At 42.9% G+C, this 22,428-nt stretch overlaps 1 protein-coding gene across 1 annotated transcript in view; it reads right to left on the reverse strand.

Moving 5' to 3' along the window:
* Positions 1 to 1,106: 1,106 nt before the first annotated feature.
* Zwilch (zwilch kinetochore protein) overlaps positions 1,107 to 22,428 on the reverse strand; it is a 94,654-nt gene continuing 73,332 nt past the window's right edge. The window contains exon 16 of the mRNA XM_075693762.1: positions 1,107 to 21,944. Coding sequence (XP_075549877.1) covers positions 21,868 to 21,944 — 77 coding nt within the window. The 3' untranslated portion in view covers positions 1,107 to 21,867. The remainder of the gene's footprint in view (positions 21,945 to 22,428) is intronic.

The following is a 22,428-nucleotide window of genomic DNA, read 5'->3' on the forward strand; positions in this document are numbered from 1 at the left end:
CCACACCTTCGTGTTGAAGCTCTCTTCACCCCTCTTTCACAGTCGCCCATTTTCCTTCACTTTACAGGTCGCCATTTTGCGTTTAGTAGTTCGCGAATAGCCTAAGCGGCGCCAGCAAACCGTACGAGCCGTACGTTCCCGCGGCGCTCCCTCAGTCAGCGCGAAGTGCTTCGCGATACAGCGGTTGGCCAAATCACCGCTGGGATTTTCGGCTCGGTCGCGTTTGCTCCGTCGCCGTTGCGAGGGCTTCTCCGTCTGCGCTGTCTATGCGACTGATTTGTCCGCGATAATGTCCGGCGTGTGAATCCAGATTTGTCAGCACCGCCGAAAAATGGGGGAACAGAGCCGCTGGCCGAAAACACCACGTATACGAGTCGTGCACGCGCGAGTGGAGACGGTTTTCACAAAGATTTGAGCAGTGTTGTGTGCAGTTCCTTCCGCGGATAAATCGCGGGGGATGTTTTTTTTTTTTTTTTCCGGGCTCTTGTAATTGGGTGTGGCGATTATAAGCCGTGGTTACACGCGAAAATATAGGGCATATATTCGTCTAACTAGCTCCTAATATAGGCACTATGGAATTAAAGGAACCCCAAGAAAAACTAGGTAAATAAATGCAAGGGGAGGGAAAGTAAACGGCCATAAAGTGTAAATTGGAGGGAAGAAAACAGGAGTCGGCACGCATTATTCTTAGTTATTCCTCGAACAGTCTCGAGTACGCATGAAACCACTAGCTGCCCTAAGCGCCGACATCAGTCGTGACCACTGTTCTAATCACTAAGCGTACGACAGCTCCAGAATATTTGTATTTCCCTGACATTTCAGTGCTCTATGGGAGAGCAGATGCTACGACACAAACCAGAGCTCTTCAGCAGGCAACGAGGGCACATTGCCCCCTATAGTATGCACGTGTATGCGCACCAGTCATATCTTGAAAACAACTCTAGCAACTATAGTCAAAACAGGACGTTACACAGTAAACAAATAGCTGTCATACTTTACCTGTACAGCTCATGTTCACTTTCCAGTGTTGAAATGCGTACCATCTGTACATTGAAGCATAGCTCATTGTACGCTTCAAAGAAAAATGTGAGAACTTCAGCACCCAATAGACAAACAAGCATACTTTATTGCTATGCTTAACAAAGAAGATAGAGGCAGTATTGGCGCATCCATGCTGTTGACATCATATATATATATATCTGGACGAACGTAAACTGGCAACAACTGTACAGAACAAATACTTTGAGGTGAACATGGAACGTTTTTGGGCCAGTAAACATTAAATCATGGCCACATCTGTGAGGGTCTGGCACTGTACATTCCTGGTCCAACATGTGCACCATGCACAACATGCTACTGGTTTTATCAAGCCCCGCACGTGGCAAGGAATACACACTGTGCAAGCACAACTGTGCTGCCGTGCGAAATTTGTAAAACTATAATGCAGGAGCACTAGTTTTCAGTGTGTCAGTGATGCCACAAACAAGTCTAGCGATTCTTCGGACACTAAAAGGCCTGAAGAAATTATAGAAGGGATCTGAATGATTAGAGGTTAAAATCTTACTCTGCTCTCTTACCCCGGAAAAGTACTGTAAGAAAAGCTCGCATCCACTGGGGCTTATCTTGTCCCCAAACAATAGTAAACATCCATTATGCATGCCTTTTCTTCCTTTAATGCTGTGCACCCGGTATTTCCAGGTAAAAAATGGCATGTATGTATCCGGGCAACAGAGTTGAATTTACACTGTGTAGTCCTGTGGATCGTCAAGAGCATCAAAACACACGAGACTTTTCCCTGTAGTGGCACAAAGAAATTTGGAGTCCTATAACTATTCGCCTTTCTCTCTCTTTTTTTTCCTCCATTCATCCTCTGTTTCCGTCTCGAATGCCGCGTTACCACTGGGTCAGCTACTAAACGTGATGGAGTGAGAGCACATCACCAGGGGTTGTAATTTGCAACAAGTCATTTCACTTTTCACTAGTTTCGTGCTTCGCCAATGGTTCAGATGTCACCAGCACACTGTTGTCAGCCACTCGTGTTATAACAGATTAGAATAAAACATAGAGTGGATCATTACAAAAAAGAAACAGCCCTCAGCGCAGATAAGGTGCTCCAGCTGGTTGCCCACCAGGGCCATCATGGCACGCCTGATAGGGTGCCACTATTTGACACAAGCATAACCTATGACCTCCAACTTCATCGCCATCACTCATTACATCCGCAAACAATTAATATGACTCAAACATTTGTAATGTCACATGGCGGCGAGATATACAACCGGATGCTGTCAGTCAAGCTCCCAAGTGATTTCGCTATCCAGTTGGCATCGTTTGGTTGCTCCTTCATCAGCTGCTTTGCTATCGCAAACAGTGGCTCAGTGATCAAAAGTTACTACCTGGTGCTGCGCAAACATAGAAGCACTGATTCGAATTAGGCCAAGCGGTAAAGAGGAAAACACTAGACTGGCCAGTGGCTGTGACAGGAACATTTATAACGACAAAAGCAACCACACTCAAGGCCATGAAATTTGCAAGACTGTATGGTGGGTAAGGCTAGCTCACAAAAAACAAAAAGAACAGTAAAGTGTGTCCGAAAAATCGCTGAGACTGCAATACCCACTGTGCACCCTCTCAAGTTCCATTGATGCCCCACAAGCTGAACTTTCACAGTGAGTAATTGGTTTCTGAAATGTGCAAATGCGTATGGCGACACTTTTCCAAAGCACATATTGTCATGAGCTTCGCACTAATTCACAGACACGAACACGCCAAGATCTGTTACATGTAGTGCTTACATCTGCTTACAGAGAATTTTTGTACAACCCGCACATGCAATACAGCAAACGCTGTGGAGATGCGGGCAACAAAACTTGAACTCTACTTTCTCAGCATCAGGTGTAGATGTGCCAAAAGGCCAAATTGGAAAAACATGGATGTTAGCATTCTATGCTTTTCCATCTTCATCTTTTGGCATGTTGGTGAATGTAGTGCAGAATTACCAAGTTTTCAGTGGTTGAGTTGAACAGAAAATAGCAGAAGTCATTTGGAATACAACTTGACCAATGTGTCATCATAGAAAATCTCGCACGCTTTAGACTCCAAAGACACAAAATCAGTTTTGTCTGGCATAGTTATACTTCAAATTTGCAATTACATTACTTTGGCTGAAAATGTTCATCATGTTAGTTGACAGGATAACAATGAGCATCTTCTATTCTTCTTATTTTAGGTGTCGACTCCAGCTTGCATTACCTAAGCGTGACGTCGTGAATCAATGTATGTACCACAGCTATCTATTTGTGCAGAATATTTTTTTCAAAGTTGTCATGTCAACTTTTTACATACTTTTGAATGCAATGAATACTTTTTCTTTTACAAGCACATAACAGCACCAAGCAGATGATGTCCAAGTTCATGACATCATGGTTAGATGTGCAGAAATTTTGCTGTGGCGGTGTCTCATACTTTTCGTGTTTGTGCCATTCCTGGCCTACACTGCCTCCGCTTGCTATAAGATATGCTTTATCGCATTCTATAAGTGTAATCTGCTGGTTCTACACAAGTTCTCTCTCCTTAGTGTTCATTCAAGCGGTGAGTAGACCTTGTGGTACAGAATGCAGGTTAGCTCTGCGAAGCAACTAGCCGACCAGTCTGTTCTTTTGAACTGATTGAAACACAGCTGAAAGAGGAACACCAAGCAAAGTTCACAACTTTGCTTTTATGCAAAATCCTGATTCCACGCCTACATGGATAGCATGCATATTAGCGAGTGTCATGTCATATTATAGAGGAAACACACATGTTCGACTGACCAATGGCTTCGGAATGGTACAAACAAACGAATGTCCAGTAGGATTGAGCAAAATAGGGATATGGTGCCAATTCATAGCTCTTCAAGGAAAGAAAGTACACGGTTTGACAGTAAACTTGAGAGGCTGCACTGTCAGCAATTACGCTAAAGCAGATAGCCAGCTGTATTTGCCATATTCTTGGAAGGCCTAGAGATGAGCATCTCTTCCTTGCAAAAGCAGCCACATGCCCCCTAATGACAGCATGTGCAGGGATTTTCTTCCACACATAAATGCGCTGGATGGCATGCGGTGGCTAAACTAAGGAAACTTTGTGGCGACAACTTTCCTGTGACAAAACCTGACAGTGATAATCGACAAACAAAGTCCTGCACTGTGGATGCCTGCCATCTTACAAAGGAGTTTGCAAATAAAGTTGTGAATACAAAGCACCCACATTTCAACAAAAGGGAAAACACAGCGCAGGATGCACAGAACAACGGCTCACTGCGTGGTCACCAAGACACTGAGAGAAAATGTCACAGCATGCACCAAATTCTTAAATCCACATCTGAGCATGCCTAATCAGCAAATTGTCAGTGTAACACATCCTTAACTTAGTGAGATGAGAAGCAGTTTATGTTCACACAATAGCACCCCTCTTGCATGAAAAGCATGGTGTAATCACCTCTAGAATATATATATATTTCTTTGTTTATATGGATGTACAGATACATATTCTAGCATGGTATTGTGGCACTCTCTAGCTTTCAATTTGTTCAACGCAATAAAAAAAGGATATCTAGTTTTTGTTCAATTCATTTGGAGCTATTACAGGTTTCTCAACTGCTTCAGCTTTAGTTACAGCTTTCTTTCTGTGTTATGCTGGACAACAAATATTGAGACTAAAAAGTGGAGCATCCACTAAATTTAAGTGTCGTCAAATGCAGTCGACCCATGTTAATTCAGACTCCAAAGTACGACAGAAATTTGATGGATGGATAAAAAGTGGTCCAAAGCATAACTATTAGTTACTATATAAACTATATACACATCCAATCACATTGTATTAGATATGGAACGACAAACGGTATATGAACAATATGTAACTCAGGCGTGTTTGCAGCAACTAGGTCCGTGGTGACACCTTGAGCAGCACCTAGCATATAAAGTAGTTTGAATAGCAAACATCGACATTTTATTAATCCTGGACCACGTTTTCTTTTTCATCACCCTTTTTTACCAGAGCTGCTCTGCCCTATAGAGATAAGAAGCCACAGTTAGACTGGTGGCTCCAAAATATGTTGAAAACTGAGCGAACCATTATTAGAGGATATGCTCCATTGAATCAAAATGTAACACTATCCAAATTTGGAGAATAAAGAGTCAACTGTAGATGCTTTGCATTCTAAGCTGCACTACTGACTTTCAAGCAAAAGTAATGAAGCTTGTGGGGATCATAGGGAACAGCATTTCCACATATCGCATCAGAATGCATCGTGCAACTTCTGTTCTCTTGCAGGTACGGAATGTTTTCAGAGAGCTCAACCTAAACATCTTTCGTGGAAACACTATTAAGGGCCGCCCACAGAGTGAGAACACATTTAAAGAAGTATCATGGTATCATCGTATTAAAGACTCATGGTATGCAACATGGCTGATCACATTGCGCCAAGCAATTGCATTAAAGTTTTGAGTGCCTGCCACTCAACGCTTACAGGTGCACACACTAAGTACAAGCACGAGGACATATGCCTAATACACCTGAGACAGATGGGTAAATTCAGTGACCCTTTGAGCAAGTGCAGTTTGCTTCAACGAGTGCCAGTTTGGCAGCTTGGCGCTAGACAGGAAAACAGAGAAACAGAGTGCAATCCAGGATTGAGGGCAGTGACGACTGGTAACTTGCAACACTTGTAGAACATTTGAAAGGGGTCATCGCCGTCATTTTTGATTATATAACACACGTCTCAAATGGCATTCACACTGGACAACACATGCGACACCTGGGCAATTTTCTAATTCACTGTAATGCATGCAGAGCGAGGGCACGATCGCAGGGGGTGTCAAAATTGAGCACTGAAACTGCAAGCCAGCTTCTTTTACCAATTGGAACAACTACAGTAGGAATGATAACAGAGCAAAGATACCAAACTCTATTTTTTTTTCTGTTTCTCTGAGAATAGTTGTCATTGTTGTAGTTTTTGAAGGATCTCAACAAGTGAAGTGACTTTGCTGAATGCAATCAACTATTGAATGCATTCTGAAGCTGTAGTGTTATGACGACTTCTCGTGTGACAGCCACAGAATGACACTAATGTGGATTGACACTTTCTCAGGGTTGCACTGAATTTGCCCGTCTAAAAAGGGTGTAAAAGAACTGCCAGCAAAAAAGAAAACACACACCAGCAACACAGTGCTATTACAGCTAGTGTAGTTCGTGCCACTGAGCGATTCTTTAATGGTGAGATCTCGAGCTACGCTTGGGATGCGGGTGTACCAATGGGCAAACTGTGATAGTGGGCTAAACTGCAACATGATAACTGGTAACCGTAACAGTGTTCATGAAATACTACAATTCATGTTCTGTACATGTTTTTACACTCTAGTTCTATAGAGATGAATTGGCTTTGTTTGGGATGGCATGATAAAAAAAATAATAAAACAGTAAAAAATACACTTCCTTGAGTGGTAACTTGTTGGAAATGCGACAAAATGCACAACACTTACTGAGCAGAAGTAAGGAAATTTAGTGTAAACATTAACAAATACTCCACCTAACAAAAAATAAAGTCCTCAAACATCATCCCACATATGCTCAAATCATTACAGAAGCACACTTTAATAAAGATAGTGTTTTAGACCTCGAATAGTACTTAAGAATGGAATAATTAAAACAAATATTCAGTACCTATATAGCACCTGCTCTAATGCACTGACGTCCGCACATAAAACGAGTGCCTGCGCAAAAGGCAGCTACAGCGGAATATATGCTTAAGAGCCAATATTTTAGCCAAGTTTGTAAAATGTTGTTTGCAAAAGAAAAAGTACTTCTAGAGAAAATGGCTCAGAATAAGCAGTCTGTATGCAAGACATGTTTCACTTGCCCTTCTAGGGAGGAGACTGTCATCTCCGTAAAAACACTACCACATAAAAATTCCACTGAGCCCCGGCATCATCGTTTGTACCGAGGTGATGATGCTGTTACAGAAACTTGAGCAACGTGCACTACAGATGTGTCAGGTGCAGCAGCAATAATGCCAAAGGACTAGAAAAATGAAACCGGTACAATACACTAACTGTACCTTCTTGGAAACGAACACGAAGGGCAAACGTGAAGTGGAGGTAGAGTGATAGACTAGGGCATGAAAAATGTCCAAACCATTATTTTTATTGAGAAATTAGCCTTAGTAAGAGAAAAATTCCGTAAATGTGGAAGTATACTGGCACTACCTGTAATGAAAATACAGAACTAGCTCTGCAGTATGTCTTATGCCTGCATAATAATTCTTAAATAGCACAGATTTTCATTACTAGGATCATTAGAGAGAAACCACATGCTGCAGTCCTTCAGAATGGGAAGTGTGGGCAACACTCAGATTTCGCGATTTCTCTGCAAGGATTTGTCGATGAGAGGGCACATCTTGCAGCGTTTATTCTTGCAGTAACTGAGGCCATAGTGCTGAACTGATGCAGACAAGGAAGACGACAGGACATGCACTAGATTGATGCTTCCTTAGGGCGACACTGAATTTGTCCATCTAACAGGCGTGTAAAATGTACCTAGTGCATATAGTGTTATGGTAATGTGCACATAGGGCAGACCAGTAGATGCCTTAATGAAAGATTGAGGGAGCATTTAACTGTTATCAAGATAGGCATGTTTCAGTGCACTGTGACAATTGTGGGGTGTGAACTGCTGTTTAAGGATTGCTCCATCATGTATAGATATACGGATAAGGATACACGGGAAATTGTCGAAGCAAGCTTGATTGCAAAAGAGCGCTAACTGCGTCAGCGCTCCCTCGATTACTCTGGGCAGACCAGAAATCGCTTATCTGGAAAATGCTGGTTTGACATGCGATGATTTCTTCTCGTTTCGCTGGTATAAGTACCATGCTCTTTTGAAATAAAATCAGCCGCCAGAAAGATAGCGGACTTCCTGTCGGGTTTCTTGTCCGCGTCAATTCAGCGCTATGACCTCAATCACTGCAACGAACCATTTCGCCAAAAATCTTTACCCTGTCTATTCGTCTTTGTGGTGCAATTGTGTTGTCTGGTGTCCTCACAATGTTTCTTTTTCGAGCAATTAAATGTCCCGAGTTCAGACCTAACCAAGTTCATCATGAAATACAGGAACTGCACACTATACACGACTCATGGTATATTCAACTATCCATTTCGCTAAATCTAGATGCTGTTCGGTTAGTAACATTTGCCATGTGCAATTATTTCTTTATATATTGTACGTTTATTTTTGTTTGTAATGTTCCAAATATGATCAAATGGCAGGTATCAAAGACTAACCGCGACTATTACTATTCTCATACCACTTTCTCGGGATGAAAAATTACCTTCAAGAAGGTTAATGGAAGATTTCAAAAGGTCGCTCAAAGCCAAGAAAAAAAAAAAGTTTAGACAGGTCCATGTACTGCTGTTCTCGCAGTTTACACTGACACTAGCACCAAATTATTCTCTAGTACTCTTAGTATGAAAACTTAATATGGCAAGTACGGTACTCAACCACTGAAAATAAGATCACCAATCGACGCAATAGTTGCCCCATAATGAGAGAAAATGCAGTTTGGCAATTTTACTGCCTTTTCCTAGAGCATTAACTCACTGTCACTGTCTTTCTCTCCATTGCATCAGCGATATTGGAGGTAGTGTGGCGCCCCCTCTGTGCAGTCCTTTGAGCTAGGAAAGTTGGTGGCACATAGAAAACACGTCCTCCAAAGTCGCCACCGCAGATCATGCACCTCTGCCCATTTTCTCAGCTTTCTCTCTTCAACGAACATGCCAGTTCAGTCGCTGTTTTCTTTGAATATTCTCTGCGTGATAAGCAAAGGCAGACAGAATTTCTGGACCACAATCCACCATTCTAGCTACACTTAAGTGGCTGCCCTTGGTGCCATACTTTTAAATGATACGATAGTTGTGCAGTCTGTGCCGAGATAATGGGCCCGGCTTTGACGTAGATGCTGCATTAATTGCAGGTCTGTGCTTGTGAATCAGAGCACTGAGACCCATTATAAAAGTCTGCTACCCACAAAGAACTGGCTGCTAGCAAACTTGAAGGAGTACTTTGACCAGCAGTACAAGCACTGAGACAAAGGCAACACAGGAGCTAGGAGAAAGTGCCATGGCTAAATGGACTGGCACTGTCTCAAAACACATGAAAGACTGAGAAAGCAGAAAACTTCATCTCTTGAGATAATGTCATTTGTGTAGCGCTAGTGCAGATCCTGTCTCCTAAAATATCTATCAATTCATGCTACCCATAGGAATTATTATGAAACAATGTTGTTACAAGAAATGTACGGCCAAGAAATACAGTGGCAATGCTTTTCAAGCATCTAGTACTTCTATCAGGTAATATTAATGTACCATGGACAGACTAACAGCAACCGGAACAGTCTTACAGAGGTCATCCATGAGGCTGATACTACCACCCTCCAAGACCAGAATCATGTGCACAAATGTATGCTCCTTTAGCTTGTGCGTACTGGAAGCATTGTACACTACACCAGTGCAGAGCACTTCTGTAGTGTCCAAGGTAAAATGCTTGCTCCTAACGAACCTACATACGTACATAATACATAAGATTTACAGAGGCTATGTGCTCACTTAATTTTGCGGCACCCCTTCAAGTCGTTAATTCATTGTCGCCTTATCACATGCTAGCCTTCCGTTCAGTGACGCTGTTAGAGGAACTGACTCTTCACAATAAATCATGGTGCCACATTAGATCCGCAAACCAAAACAATATTCTCATCGAATGCAACAATTCTTTCTTCTGAAGAAGCCCTATGGGTTTCCTTAAGGCCAATCCACACGACGCACCAAGTCCGCGGGCCGCTCGGTCACGTGATGCGACGTCACGGCCCGCCGCGGTCCGGTCCGGTGCAGAGCACATCCACACGGCGGACCGCCATAGCACACGGCAAAGCAGACCAACCAGCTACACTCTCAGCCAGTGTTATCATTGTTATCATTCCGGCTCGAGTTCCACAAAGCCGGGAACTGCTCAACGAGGGATACAAAATAAAAAACCTCCTCGTCACTCCAAGAGGACACGGTGTTTAAAAAATATATATGCTGCACGCACGTGTAGGCGGAACGGCGGACATGAAACGACTGGCTTTTGCTGAGCCGAAAACTAGATTGGATTTGGCTGAAGACACTCTGTTGCTGGACAACATTCATTGGCTGCGCCAAAATCGCTGCGGTTCGCATGCGGTCTGCCACCAAAACTGAAGCGGGAAAAGCCTCGGCGATTTGTTGGACCGCGAGGGCCGCGGTCTTGCGCGGGCCAACGGTGGTACGCACGAACTGGTGACGTCCTATCACGTGATGCGCGGACCGCGGTCCAAAAGAGCAATTTGGTCCGTCGTGTGGATCGGCCTTTAGCAGCTTGGAGCTGCTTTTGGGTGGATGACACTTTTTCCTGGGACGTTGAAAAACCTCCAAGTAGAAATTTTACAGCTGTTCAAGAGTGAGTGACAGCTTCACTGACCCACTTGGCTACTGTGAAAGAGGTGTGACTGCACTGCTACAAACCAGAGAGTAATTCATGAAGTGAATGGCAGCACACGAGATCACCAATACCTAATGAGGCCAAGATGGTTCTGGCTAGCAGAAAGGCAATGCTGTGTGTGTGCCTGGGAGTATTGCCATGCCACCCTGGCAGATATGGTCATATATGACGAAGAGTTGGAAAGAGCGACCAAGGTGGGCATTACAAAACTAATGGTCAGTGACGGCCTTTGTATTTGTTAAAATGGTTTTTACCTCGCCAGACAACTCTGTCAAACCCTTAACTGCAGGAAATAAATGTATGGAAACAGTTGCGAGAATGGCAGCAAAGTATGTTCCACAGTACCATTCAACCTAGATTTAATAAACATACCGTGACCCAAGAAATATATTAAGTAGTCATCTTTATGACCGTACAATCCCTCAATGGGTGGCTGGTTAGTTTCTTATTATGAACACTAAGACACGAGATGTGGTACGCATATAACGAATCAGCCTGTACAGGGTATCCCAGCTAAGTTTAGCCAGAGTTTTAAGATATGAATATGCCTCAAAGCTGGACAGAACAAAACTAACGTTGTTTGCCGTCGCTTGGCGATACTCAAACTATTTTTTTTCATTCCACCTAATCAAGCTTTTTGTTCCTGGATACGTGCTACATAAAAAGTTTTTTTGAGCGTGAAAGAAGCCCGTGAATGTGCTCAAAGTGATTCGAGTTGCCTGCCGCGTGGCAATTTTGCGTGCATTTGCGTAAGCAAATGCACGCAAAAAGTGTAAAAAAAGTGCTCCATAAAAGTGTAAGCAAAAACACTTTTATGGAGCACGTACTGAGCAACAGAAAGCTGTATCGGGAGTTCTTCACGTTACTCTACAATTTTCTCATTGACACCTTTCGTCTAATATTAGTATCATGTTGATTATTTATTATCACTGATTATCTAATTAGGCGGAATGAAAAAAATCTCCAAGTGACGGCAAACATTACCTTTGTTCTGCTCAGCTACCTGGCCTTTGCATATTTTTAAACTCTGGCTGAAGTTAGCTGGGGCACTCTGTATAGTCATCTGTGCTACATCTACAAATGCGCCGGTTGTCGGCTCTGTTCCCTATGGAATTTCATAAAGAAACAACAAACGGCACCTAGATGTCCTCAGTGCACCAAATTATGTGCCTTCAAACACATACTTCATTTATGATTGTGAAGCTTTCTTTGCCATCCTCCCTGTGGTTTGGTGCATCTGCTCAATCAATTTTTTGCAGAGTTAAGTGGGCCGATTTCAGAGACGGTGTAACACGCAGTTGACCGAGTTAATCCAAGAGATGGTGTAATCAAAACTGGGATGATCCCGGAAACACATAATTCGTGGCCGCAGGATCACGCGGTGAGTCATTGCAAACCACACCAGTCTCTTCCCGGATTTGTTGTGCCCTTGTCCTTGCTTTCATACTTTAGCTGGTTTAAGTACAATGCTACTCCATAGAATTCCACTGAATTTCGAAGAAGCTAATGCTGGTTTTTACAATTATTATCAATAATTTCTAGCAGAAATTTTTTGTTAATCTGAGAACTTATTTAATCTGAGAACACTCTTGAGAATAACAGAGTAAAATTTAATTATAATGATGCTGAAGACGAGGCAAGATTACTTCATTACGTCCATCACTTCATTCTATTGAAATCACAAGTTTGACTGTAAAATAGCATCTGGACACTCAACGAAACAAGGTGGTCTGTATGGATGGTCTCACTCCTCCACTCATTAAAAAATATATGGCTTCTGCAGCTTTCACCAAACGATCAATACTTGTGTTCTTTCAGGGCAGTAGTACAAACTTCATGAATGACCCTCCAGCATAGTCAAGAAAACAGCACAGTCGTACTCTCGCAATGCAGAAATACATGGTTCAGTACCAAGTGCGACTCTAAGCAACAAGCTACAACAAGGTTCCTGCTCTTCAAGTGAGCCTCCTGTACGACGCCTACTTGTCTATTGCACTACAATACTGGAAACACGACTACAGACTCTGCTTACACAATCATGTGCATTTGACAGCACCCGTACTGGATGGACGCATAGATACCATGTGTCTAAGAGTTAATGGATGGCACATGAAGTTACAGCACTAATATGATGGGCTGTATATTTGTTTCTTCAATTCTGAAAAAAGAAGAAAAACTCTCAAGTCTACTGATTTGCTAGTAGCCTTCAAATCTTGCATAGAAATATCATTCCACAACATCTTTTGACAACAGAACATTTCGCACAGCCACCTAGATTTCTGCAGAAGAAATAAGAGACGACAGTAAAGATACGACAGTATCTGATAAACAGGTGCTTGGGAAAGTAACATGCACTAGCTGAATGGACCGTTGTTCATTTTGTCTTCTTCACAGCAGATGGCAACAGTCTACACACTCGAATGAATTCACTGTCCGAGTACTGATCTCTTGCGTATGCATGACTTGTCTGCCTTACCCACCTAACAATGCACTGATGCCATGAACATTATTACACAAAGTATACTGCAATGTTGCATCTTTGTTTGATGTCTGAGCCTTTACAGTACAGCAGAAAGATCAGAATAATCATTTGAAGCTGTCGAAGTAATGATACAGGTCAAAGCATGGTCCTGTACTCAGGAAAAAAAACATGGCTGCTGCAAAAACACATGCTTTGTTCAAAATTCCATGAACTACAACAGCTTTCACTGCTGGTTCAGAAATTCAATGTGTTTGCAAGATGGCAAACATTTCTTATCATGTCTGCCAAATTAACCTTGGCAAGAATGAATGGCAAGAATGTCAGCATTCCCCAGCTACTTGGCTTAAACTAGGCGCAAGTTCTACTTCTTTAAGAATGGTAAACAAAATTTTAAATAAATGGCTAATTTAATATCAAAATTCCAAAATATTAGGAGCTATTGAATGAGCTTTTCAATAGTGTACATCTATGTAACTAAGATGTGATATGGCAAGAAATGTGCAGGTGATGATAATAAGTGCATATAGAACATTAGAAAACATTCAGCAATGCCTGAAAACTTTCTGCTTCCCTAATGCTATGTGACCTAGAAAAAAACCTCAACATTTCACTGAACATGATAAGGAGATAGTAGTGGACTTAAGGCATACTCTTTTGACGGCTTCCACTTCACAAAGCTTGCAGTTTGTTCAGTGCTTGTTCAGCCTTCGAAAAGAAAAAAAAAGATACCGACAACGGGCATTGTTCACAGAGATCATCTGTGCCATGAGCAACCTGTACACTACAAAGAAAAAGGTTGTTTTGGCGTTTCAACACGCAATAGTACATCCAGAAACACTACGCTAAAGAAATTACCCCGAGAAAAGCCCCAACATTCAATCAGATGCAGCTTAACAACCTGTGTACAGCACAGTTGTGGTAAAATACTGATAAACTAAAGTTCACAAAATAGGACCACACATGCCCATCATACTTTCACAACATTCTGTAAAAGAACAAAAAAATTATGAGAGGGAGGAGGCAGTCTTATACAACAAAATGCGGCTCAATGAAAGGACACTATGAGACAAATTACAAGTGAAAGCTGACATTCCAGCATCAGCCAGGGCTGCTCCACGTAGGTAGCTTCACGGACAAATGAAACACAAACAGGAAAGTATGACCACTTACGAGTACACACTCCACCACTTGGTACTTACAAGTATTAATCCACGATTGCGATTTCACACCGCTACGTGTCCAGTTGGCAAAGATGGCTTAGGCCCCAAACTAACCGCACAATGTGAAAATGATGCTGACATTACACAAAGTGGCACAAGCAGAAAACAAATAAATGTAAAGCCATGACTTGTTTGTGTTTCACTTGTCCATGAGCAAGTGATAAAAGCATAAAAACAAGACTGCTAAAGAAGCTGTGAAAAAACAAAGCTGGTCAAACAGTTGCGACAAGATACCAAGAAGGAAAAAAGGACCCGACACACCCCGGAAAGCACAACTTGAGGTATAATGCAACAGAGCACGCGGGACAGAGGAGACGAAGACACAGCCCGTCTCCTCAGTCGTCCTGCGTGCCCTGTTGCGCTATGCTTCAGGTTATGCAGTGCCAACTGGCCCACCAGTCTGTTCTTTTCCAACTTTGTTTCCAGAAAGCATCCCACAGTGTGACATGAATGTGCACGATGCGATGAAACGCCTCGAAAAGCGAGTGCACTCAGGGGGGTGACCTCGCTACGAGAGATCCACACTCATGCTTTTCAAACGCACATAAGAAATCAGTGCGTCACGCCCACTGGACACACTACACACAAGCAGTTGTTAAAACAGGAAAATACCGTATTTGAACAACCATAAAGCAAGCCCTCATGTAACTCGATGCATATCTTACAAGGGGAAAAAGATGTACATCAGGATTACATAAATGTCACCTAATCCAACAATAGCAATGGGGTTAGCACAACAGTAAATAGAAATGAAGTGAGCGTAGCACTCTGGAGTAAAGCGCAATTTGTCTCTTTCTTGAATAAAACTTGCTGGCATGTGCACAGGTAAGGTTGCGCAGGTGAGCAGTACAGTTGAACCCACTTATAACAATATTCAAGTGCCAAGAAAATCCCTTTGTTGTAACCGATAATTGTTATAACCGGATTACACAAGGAGACAAACAAGAAAACATTTTAATAAGTGAGAAAGAAGCATAGTCAAATCCACTTATGGCATTACCGGTTTCGACAATACTCGAATGTAACGATGAGCAGCTGCTGCACTGCGAACTTCTGCATGTGTTCTATGGCAAGATGAACCACTTACTACAATGTTACCCCGCTGCAGTGTTGGCTATAACAATTTAATGTGGCTGCGCCGAAAAGAAAAGGAATGTGAAATCCAGCAAAAGAAAAACAAACTGAAAAAATTCACCATCCCTGCTTCGCAAAAGTGGATGTCTAGCAAAGTTGTTAAAAAACATTATAACTGCTGGGGGGCGGGGGGGGGGGGGTAAACAATGCTTTATTGCTTTAGAGTTATGGTAGTAATGGGAGTCATTGTAATTTTGAGAGCACATCGCCACTGGTCATATTGACGTTTCTTTTTCCCTCTGCTGCTCCTCGTAACCACGCTGCTCCTCGAGAGTCTTAACTACGCATTGCCTACCCATAGCATTGCTGCAACAACAGTGAGTTCAGCTGCTAGGCCGGTTCTGCTATTTATGAAAGGCTAGTGACATCACTCCCCACATCGCAAGCGACCGGCGCCGCAGCAGCTTGCGCAACAGTAATCTTTACCGGGAAACGTGTGCGGGGAGCACTACGAGCTTTGCATTGTTATCAGGAATGTCTCGTCATCAATTGTGTGGCTCACACTTGTTTTGTGCTTGTTCTTTATTGAAACGCATGCTGTGCTGTATGTCATATGTGTGATTTCAAAGAATGTATGCACTTTTCACTTTGGTTTGCACGTTTTGTCCCACAGACATGGACACGAACAAAGCGGATGCTCCCTCCCCCCTCCCCTCCCCACACCCCAGAATTTCGCATTCTCTTCCCTTTTGCCAGACACACCCAGTAGCCCGATTTAATTGTTACAACTGATAAAACGTCATGGGGGTATTTAGTAAGTAGTTTATTTTATCACAGAAACACATACAAAAGTTGGCAGTGCATCGGCTGCTCATTTTTATATCTGAAAGACTGTTAAAACTTTTATCGTTATAAGTGGGTTGGACTGTATAGCAATGGATCGGGCCAACCACAAAAATTAACGCCACCCTTTTCCTGTTGACTCATTCTGATGGTCCACTCGCTTAACTGAGTCTTTTATGAAAACACGCCTGGCAACAGAGACACACAACATACAAGAACAAGCACTCTCCAAAAAAAAATAAGAGGACAGAAAGACAAAAACAGACAAAATACCTGAATTGTCCTTTTCTGTCTGCTTATTTCTTCCTTGGCAAAAGCTTGTGTTAATTTTTCACTATCTGCTCGCAGACCAATACTACTACAACTCAAACAGGCCTGTCTGTATTTTCTACAGGGTGTTATGAGTGTTTTAGCTTGGCAAGATTGGCCCAGTAGATGCAGCATTTAGAAGGACCCTTTGTTGCACTGGTCGGTCTGAGATTGTAAACTCGGAATACAGCAAAAAAATTACACATACACATAAAGAAGACATGAAAGACGTGGACAAGCGCTACTATCAACTGTTTATTCCAATTGACACACCCTTCGATATCATAAAGTGAGCCCCGCACAAGTGTCACGCCCCTTTTCCCATGCGAAGGTGATAAACTAAAAAGGTTAACAATACTGCTGCCTGCTTTAGATAACAGAATTCAAGAAGTCCGGTTCGGCACTGTGCAACAGAATAGATGCTTCGCTTGCACAGATAGGTGAATTTTTATGGATATGGAATGCTCCTAATGCCACTTGAACCGTGTGGTTTGCAGACTTGCCTAAGATAGTAGTCTCAGAAAAAAGTGCCTCAAAACCACACGCGATATGGGCAACCAAATGTGCATATTTTTCCTCTTTTTTCTTAACCTTTAGCGCATGCTCCCTGACCTGGTCGTTGATGCGCCGTTCGGTTTGGCCGATGTACGCTTTCCCACACTTCAAGGGAACTGAATATACTACTCCTGTCACACATCCTACGTGGGGGTGAGCATGTCTGGTTTTGCAACCTCGCTTGCTATCAATGCAAATCAAAGGGCAGACCCTGGAAAGCTTACTAGGAGCCGTAAAGACCACAAGAATACTATGCCTGTTCGCGACCTTCTTTAGGTTGTGCAAGACCTTATGCATATAAGGCATTACTAAGGGCCTCGCCGTCCAACGCTGGGTCTCCCCCCTTTCCGTTCCGGCTCTGTTCTTTACCTTTTGCAGGAGAAATTAAGCCATTGCACCAACAAGCAACTTGGGAAATCCCGCTACCAACAGGCGACCAATCCAATTTTCAAAGCTATGCTGCATTGTATGCTGGTACGACTTTCGGAGTGCAGCATCGAAGAGCTGAAACTCGATGCCCCTATTCATTACTTTTGAATGGGCAGAGTCAAAACGCAAAAGACCCTTCTTGACCTGCGGGAGGTACTCCCAGCATACGTGGTCTGAGCGAAACCTTAGCCTGAGATCCAGGAATTGTAAGTCCTCAGTGCTAGGCAATGCATGAGTGAAATTAAAGACCATGCCCCACCTGTTTAAAAACATCTAAAATACTTTCAGGAGATGCAAGGTCACCTTGTACCTCTAAAAGAACTAAAAAGTAATTGACGTACCAAAACACTTTAACCCTTTGAAGGTTTTTGCCGTACATGTATGGCGGCGGTTTTCTGTCCCGCAAGGTCCTTGCCGTACAGGTACGGTTTCGACCCTCCGTTTGAAATTTCGCGCCATAATGACGGTGCGTGCTCACTGGGAGGTGCTGCCACCTCTTAGGACTTACAAGAAACGTTTGAAATTTGTGCTACCTTCTTGGGGAGATAAACAGAACTGATTTCTAGCTTCTTGGGGAGATAAACAGAACTGATTTCTAGCTTCAGCATGTCAGGCAGACTGCGGCAACACCCCTTTTGCGGTTTCGGTTTCGCCGCGTGATTGCAACAGAGGCGCGCGAAACATAATTTTTCTCTTTGTCGGCACTCTCTTGCAGAGACGGTGGAAGTTGATTTCTATCTTGATTGGCACTGCTCTTAGCTTGTTTATCACCGCCGCTCACGAGGTATTCTCGCTCTCTGCGGCAATACACTTACGCAAGAGGGTGCCTCAGACCTCTGCCCAAGGCAGCCGCAAGCAGAGACGATGTCATGTGTGAGCCAACACAACTCGTCACTCCAAGAGAAGAACATACATGCATTTTAGGTGTGCAGACTGCGATAAGGCGCTGTGCGGAGACCTGTGTTACAAGGAGTACCACACCCTGAAATGCTATTGAACATTTTGCAGTTCTGAGTGATGCCGACACCAAAATACTGTTCCTAATTTTTTTTTACTATTTATTCCTGACTTTATACATCTTGTACATTCAAGATCCGCAATAAAGTAATTGGACCACCTGGGAAAGTTTTTTCAAAATAATTCGACCCTCAAAGGGTTAAGAATGTTCAACCCTTAAAAGTGAAGCTGAGCACTCTGTCAATATCAGCTAAAAATATGCCACGTAAAATTGGGGCAACACAAGACCTATACACACACCCCTACATTGCAGAAAAGGCTGCTCGTTAAAAACAATAAATGTTACACTAAGATAAAACTCTAAAAGCATAAAAAAATTTGTAAACCTACAAATTGTAATTTTTTTGCTGTATTTGGAATTTACAAAGACGCAGCATTGCATGTTCTAATCCACACCCCACATGAACTTTAAAGGCTATTTCCCATTAAGCTAGCCGACTTCTTAAAGCTCGTCCACTCCTAAAGCACTCTCATATACCTCCTGACAATTCACTGAAACGCTATTTTAAAGCTCTAACAATTACTGCACTTAGGGTGTAATTTTGTCACATGATTGTGTACTTTCCGTTTTCAACAATATGACTGCAGTATCTTCTTGTTAGGAATGTCATGAAAAACATCCAAGCATTCTACAGAATTTGAGACAGGAGAGCAGTGGGCACACAGCTTAATGACAGAAATTCACACAAGGTTGATGACAATTACTATATTAAGCTGCAAAGCTCAACTCCATAGATTGTTTTGCATGTTCAAAGCTGGCATTTGGCTGGGTTGGCAACACTACAAAACACTAAAACAGCTTATCAAGAAGCTGCCTTAACTGCAATGCTTGGTTGCCTGACATGTGAGCTTGCCACACTTTGAAACACAAAGAAGGAACAAAAAGAAAATAAAATAAACCATTCTAATAATGCATTATATCAGGAGCAGCATTCCAGATACAGCTCGAGGTGCATTCTCAATTTTAATAATTACACACAAAGAAAGCTGACATTATGTTTTTTCAAATACGGTACGTTAAGACAAGCTTGGGATCACTTTCATAAAAAGCGAGGGCACCTTTATGTACATGGGTCAACGTCCCGACACAAATACAATAACATGGCTGTTGCGGTGTGCTGTGGCCTGTGTGGCAGTAGTGTACAGTATGCTGGAAGCGAATTCTCACACCTATGTACAATGAATAAAGCTTTTTGTTATAACACAAGATGGTTTCTCAGTTATTCTAAAATTAACTTAAGCAGTCAAATCCATGTACATAAATAGCCGATGATACTCCTGAAAGATAATTAAGCATTCGTTCCCTTAGTCGATGCTCGAGTGACATGTGATCACTACAATCGCTCAAGCTCACAACACCAGGATACGAGCTTACACGTACAAGCTACCACAGAAAGTAACACAAAAATGCTTCACATTTGAAAGAGAGACATTGTGTGCCGTCTTACACTGCAGGCAGTGTGTTTGTCCGTGTGACTTGGAATCTGGCTGGAAGCAGGACTCCCTCGACAGGAAGGGCGCGCAGGAAACTTTCAGCTCTTGTTGCGCTACGCAGACGCTCAATAGTTTGCAGACACGATTGCTACACAGCGAGATATCCACGCCACACTTGTTTGCATGCAGTGCCAAAGCCTGGTGAGTCGCCACGTGCCGATATAAAAGCCAAGCGCCAAAAATAAAGCTTTAGTGCGAAGCTAGCAGTAATTTGTATCAGAATGGCTAACACTAGTGAAATGTCAGAAAGTCGCTCCAGCAGTACCGTGACACCTACCGGCAACAGCACAACATACATGATGAAAGAAGAAAAAAAATACTGCAGCGGCAGATGGGGAGACACGGGCTAAACACTCACAAAACTGCACGATAATAGTGCACGAGTCTTATTTACAGAGTATTTACAAGATGTTTAAATACTGTACAAACAGAATTCGCAAGGCCCTAGGTCGCTCTGAAGCAAAGACTGACACCCTTTACGATAGTGACACGGATACCTCTCCACGCTGGCTACCATTAGTCCATCTAATTTCCAGGGACTCTATTTCTCTCTTCGTCTTTCGTGGTGTCCCTCAACGGCTCTTCTCTGCATCCCAGGAACCGTACACACCGAGTTTATCTTGGACAAGTAGCTACATGTGTGCCATAGCACAGACGGACTAAAATTACAGTGGCAAGTTTCAGGTGAGCAACTACAGGCCACACAGAGCCAGCAAAAGTTTCAGAGTGCTTTCAACTGCACAGAATGCTCAACAAGCATACCGAGTGTCGGGCACAGGTACATGCTGACATGGTACCGTAAGCAACAGTATTGCAATGTTCTCAAGATGCTGTACACAATCTCGTAGCAAACCGAAAATTTCAGTGCTGCAAGATGAATCTTCGTCAGGTTTCTGGTGCACTATACACGGGACTTAAAATTCGTTGACGCGAACAACCTCCTCACGGCTTTCACAATCCACTACAAATTGCTATCATCATCCCCTCACAACGAAGCAAACTCACTTTCGAACGTAATGGTAAATGATCCGTAAACTTCGCACTGACAGCTGGCATGATGTATGCAGGGTTTCATTCAACATGTGCTGAAGTGGTTTTGGCAGCTCGTTTGGGTGGAAAGTCTGTTGCCAGGTTCAACCATGCTGACGACTATACAGGCAGTTTTATTGGCACACGTGTCATGAATTAGGCAACTTAAGGGCTGCACACACAAACATGGCGTCGTGGAACTAAAGTGAGCGGTTGGAATGACTTTTTGGGAAAGTAATACAAGTAAACTTTTTCCTAATTTGCAAAAGAACAACTCCATAGTGAATTTGCTTACCTAATGGCGACAATGGATAATCTTACAAATAAAATGTGAAATGCATACTCACTGTTGCACACTTTCCAAGTCAGAAAGCAAACTGGATGTGCACTACAAATCTTGGCTACACTGCCGTTGGGCAGGTGAAGTTCATTGCATGAAATTTGAATTAGCGATTAGGACACGAGTCAAGCAGTCTCAAAACAACATTACAGCACACTCTCTCCACAGTCAGTGGCACAGATATGCACCACATCTAAAGAAATATCAAAGTAATCAAGAATCAAAAAGGCCGTAGGTACCTTGCAGTCAAAATGAGCCTTAAGTGTGTGAGGCAAATGAATGCACTGTTTTGTCCACCGTTCACCACAATGCAAGCACCAGCTGTTACAACCACCGGCCGTGGCACGGTGAGGCTTTTACCAAAACTGTGCCAGGTTTCTGGAATGCTCGATGACGAGCTTCAGAAGCTTCCAGAGAAGCATCTGCGCGACTGCCATGGCACTGAGGCTTTCGTCGCCGTAGACTTTCTCGCAGTCGCTGTTGTCGTCATACTTGTTCGGATCATGGGCATGATCCGAACGACAGTTGTCTCACAATCTCAGTTTGTCTTGCGTGTTGGAAATGATGGTGCAGTAGTAGTCCGAGTCCCGCAGGTGGTGGGGCACAGCTGCAGAGAATGAGTTGCAGAGATAAGACGTTTCTGCAACTATCTCACCAGAGCGAGCTTTGCGCCACCTGGTGGCTGCACTGCTCCGGCTGCTCACGTTTGCGCTCCACCCATCCGACAATCCATCCAAACCAGCCGAGTTTTGCTGAAGTACTAGACACTAAAACTCTACTGTCTCCACTGATCACTTTCGAGGATACTGTCACTTTTGCTTGGAATGTGCAAATACCGGATAGTAGATTTGAAATCGAATATCGAAACAAATAATGGGGAAAGAAAGCTGAATATTAAATCGAATATTGACCATTAGAAAATTTAATGCAGTTTTATGCTTAGAAATTTTGTCCAAAGGAACATGGTGCTGCACATGCTCACAAATCTACAAATATTACATAACAAAAGTGTTGCTAGCTATTAGGAACTTAGGTACCTAGGAATCAAGATGTGTAGTATGGGCTACGTTTATCAAAGGGAACATCAAATT

The sequence above is a fragment of the Dermacentor variabilis genome, chromosome 5, assembly GCF_050947875.1.
Source record: "Dermacentor variabilis isolate Ectoservices chromosome 5, ASM5094787v1, whole genome shotgun sequence".
Lineage (NCBI taxonomy): Eukaryota > Metazoa > Arthropoda > Arachnida > Ixodida > Ixodidae > Dermacentor > Dermacentor variabilis.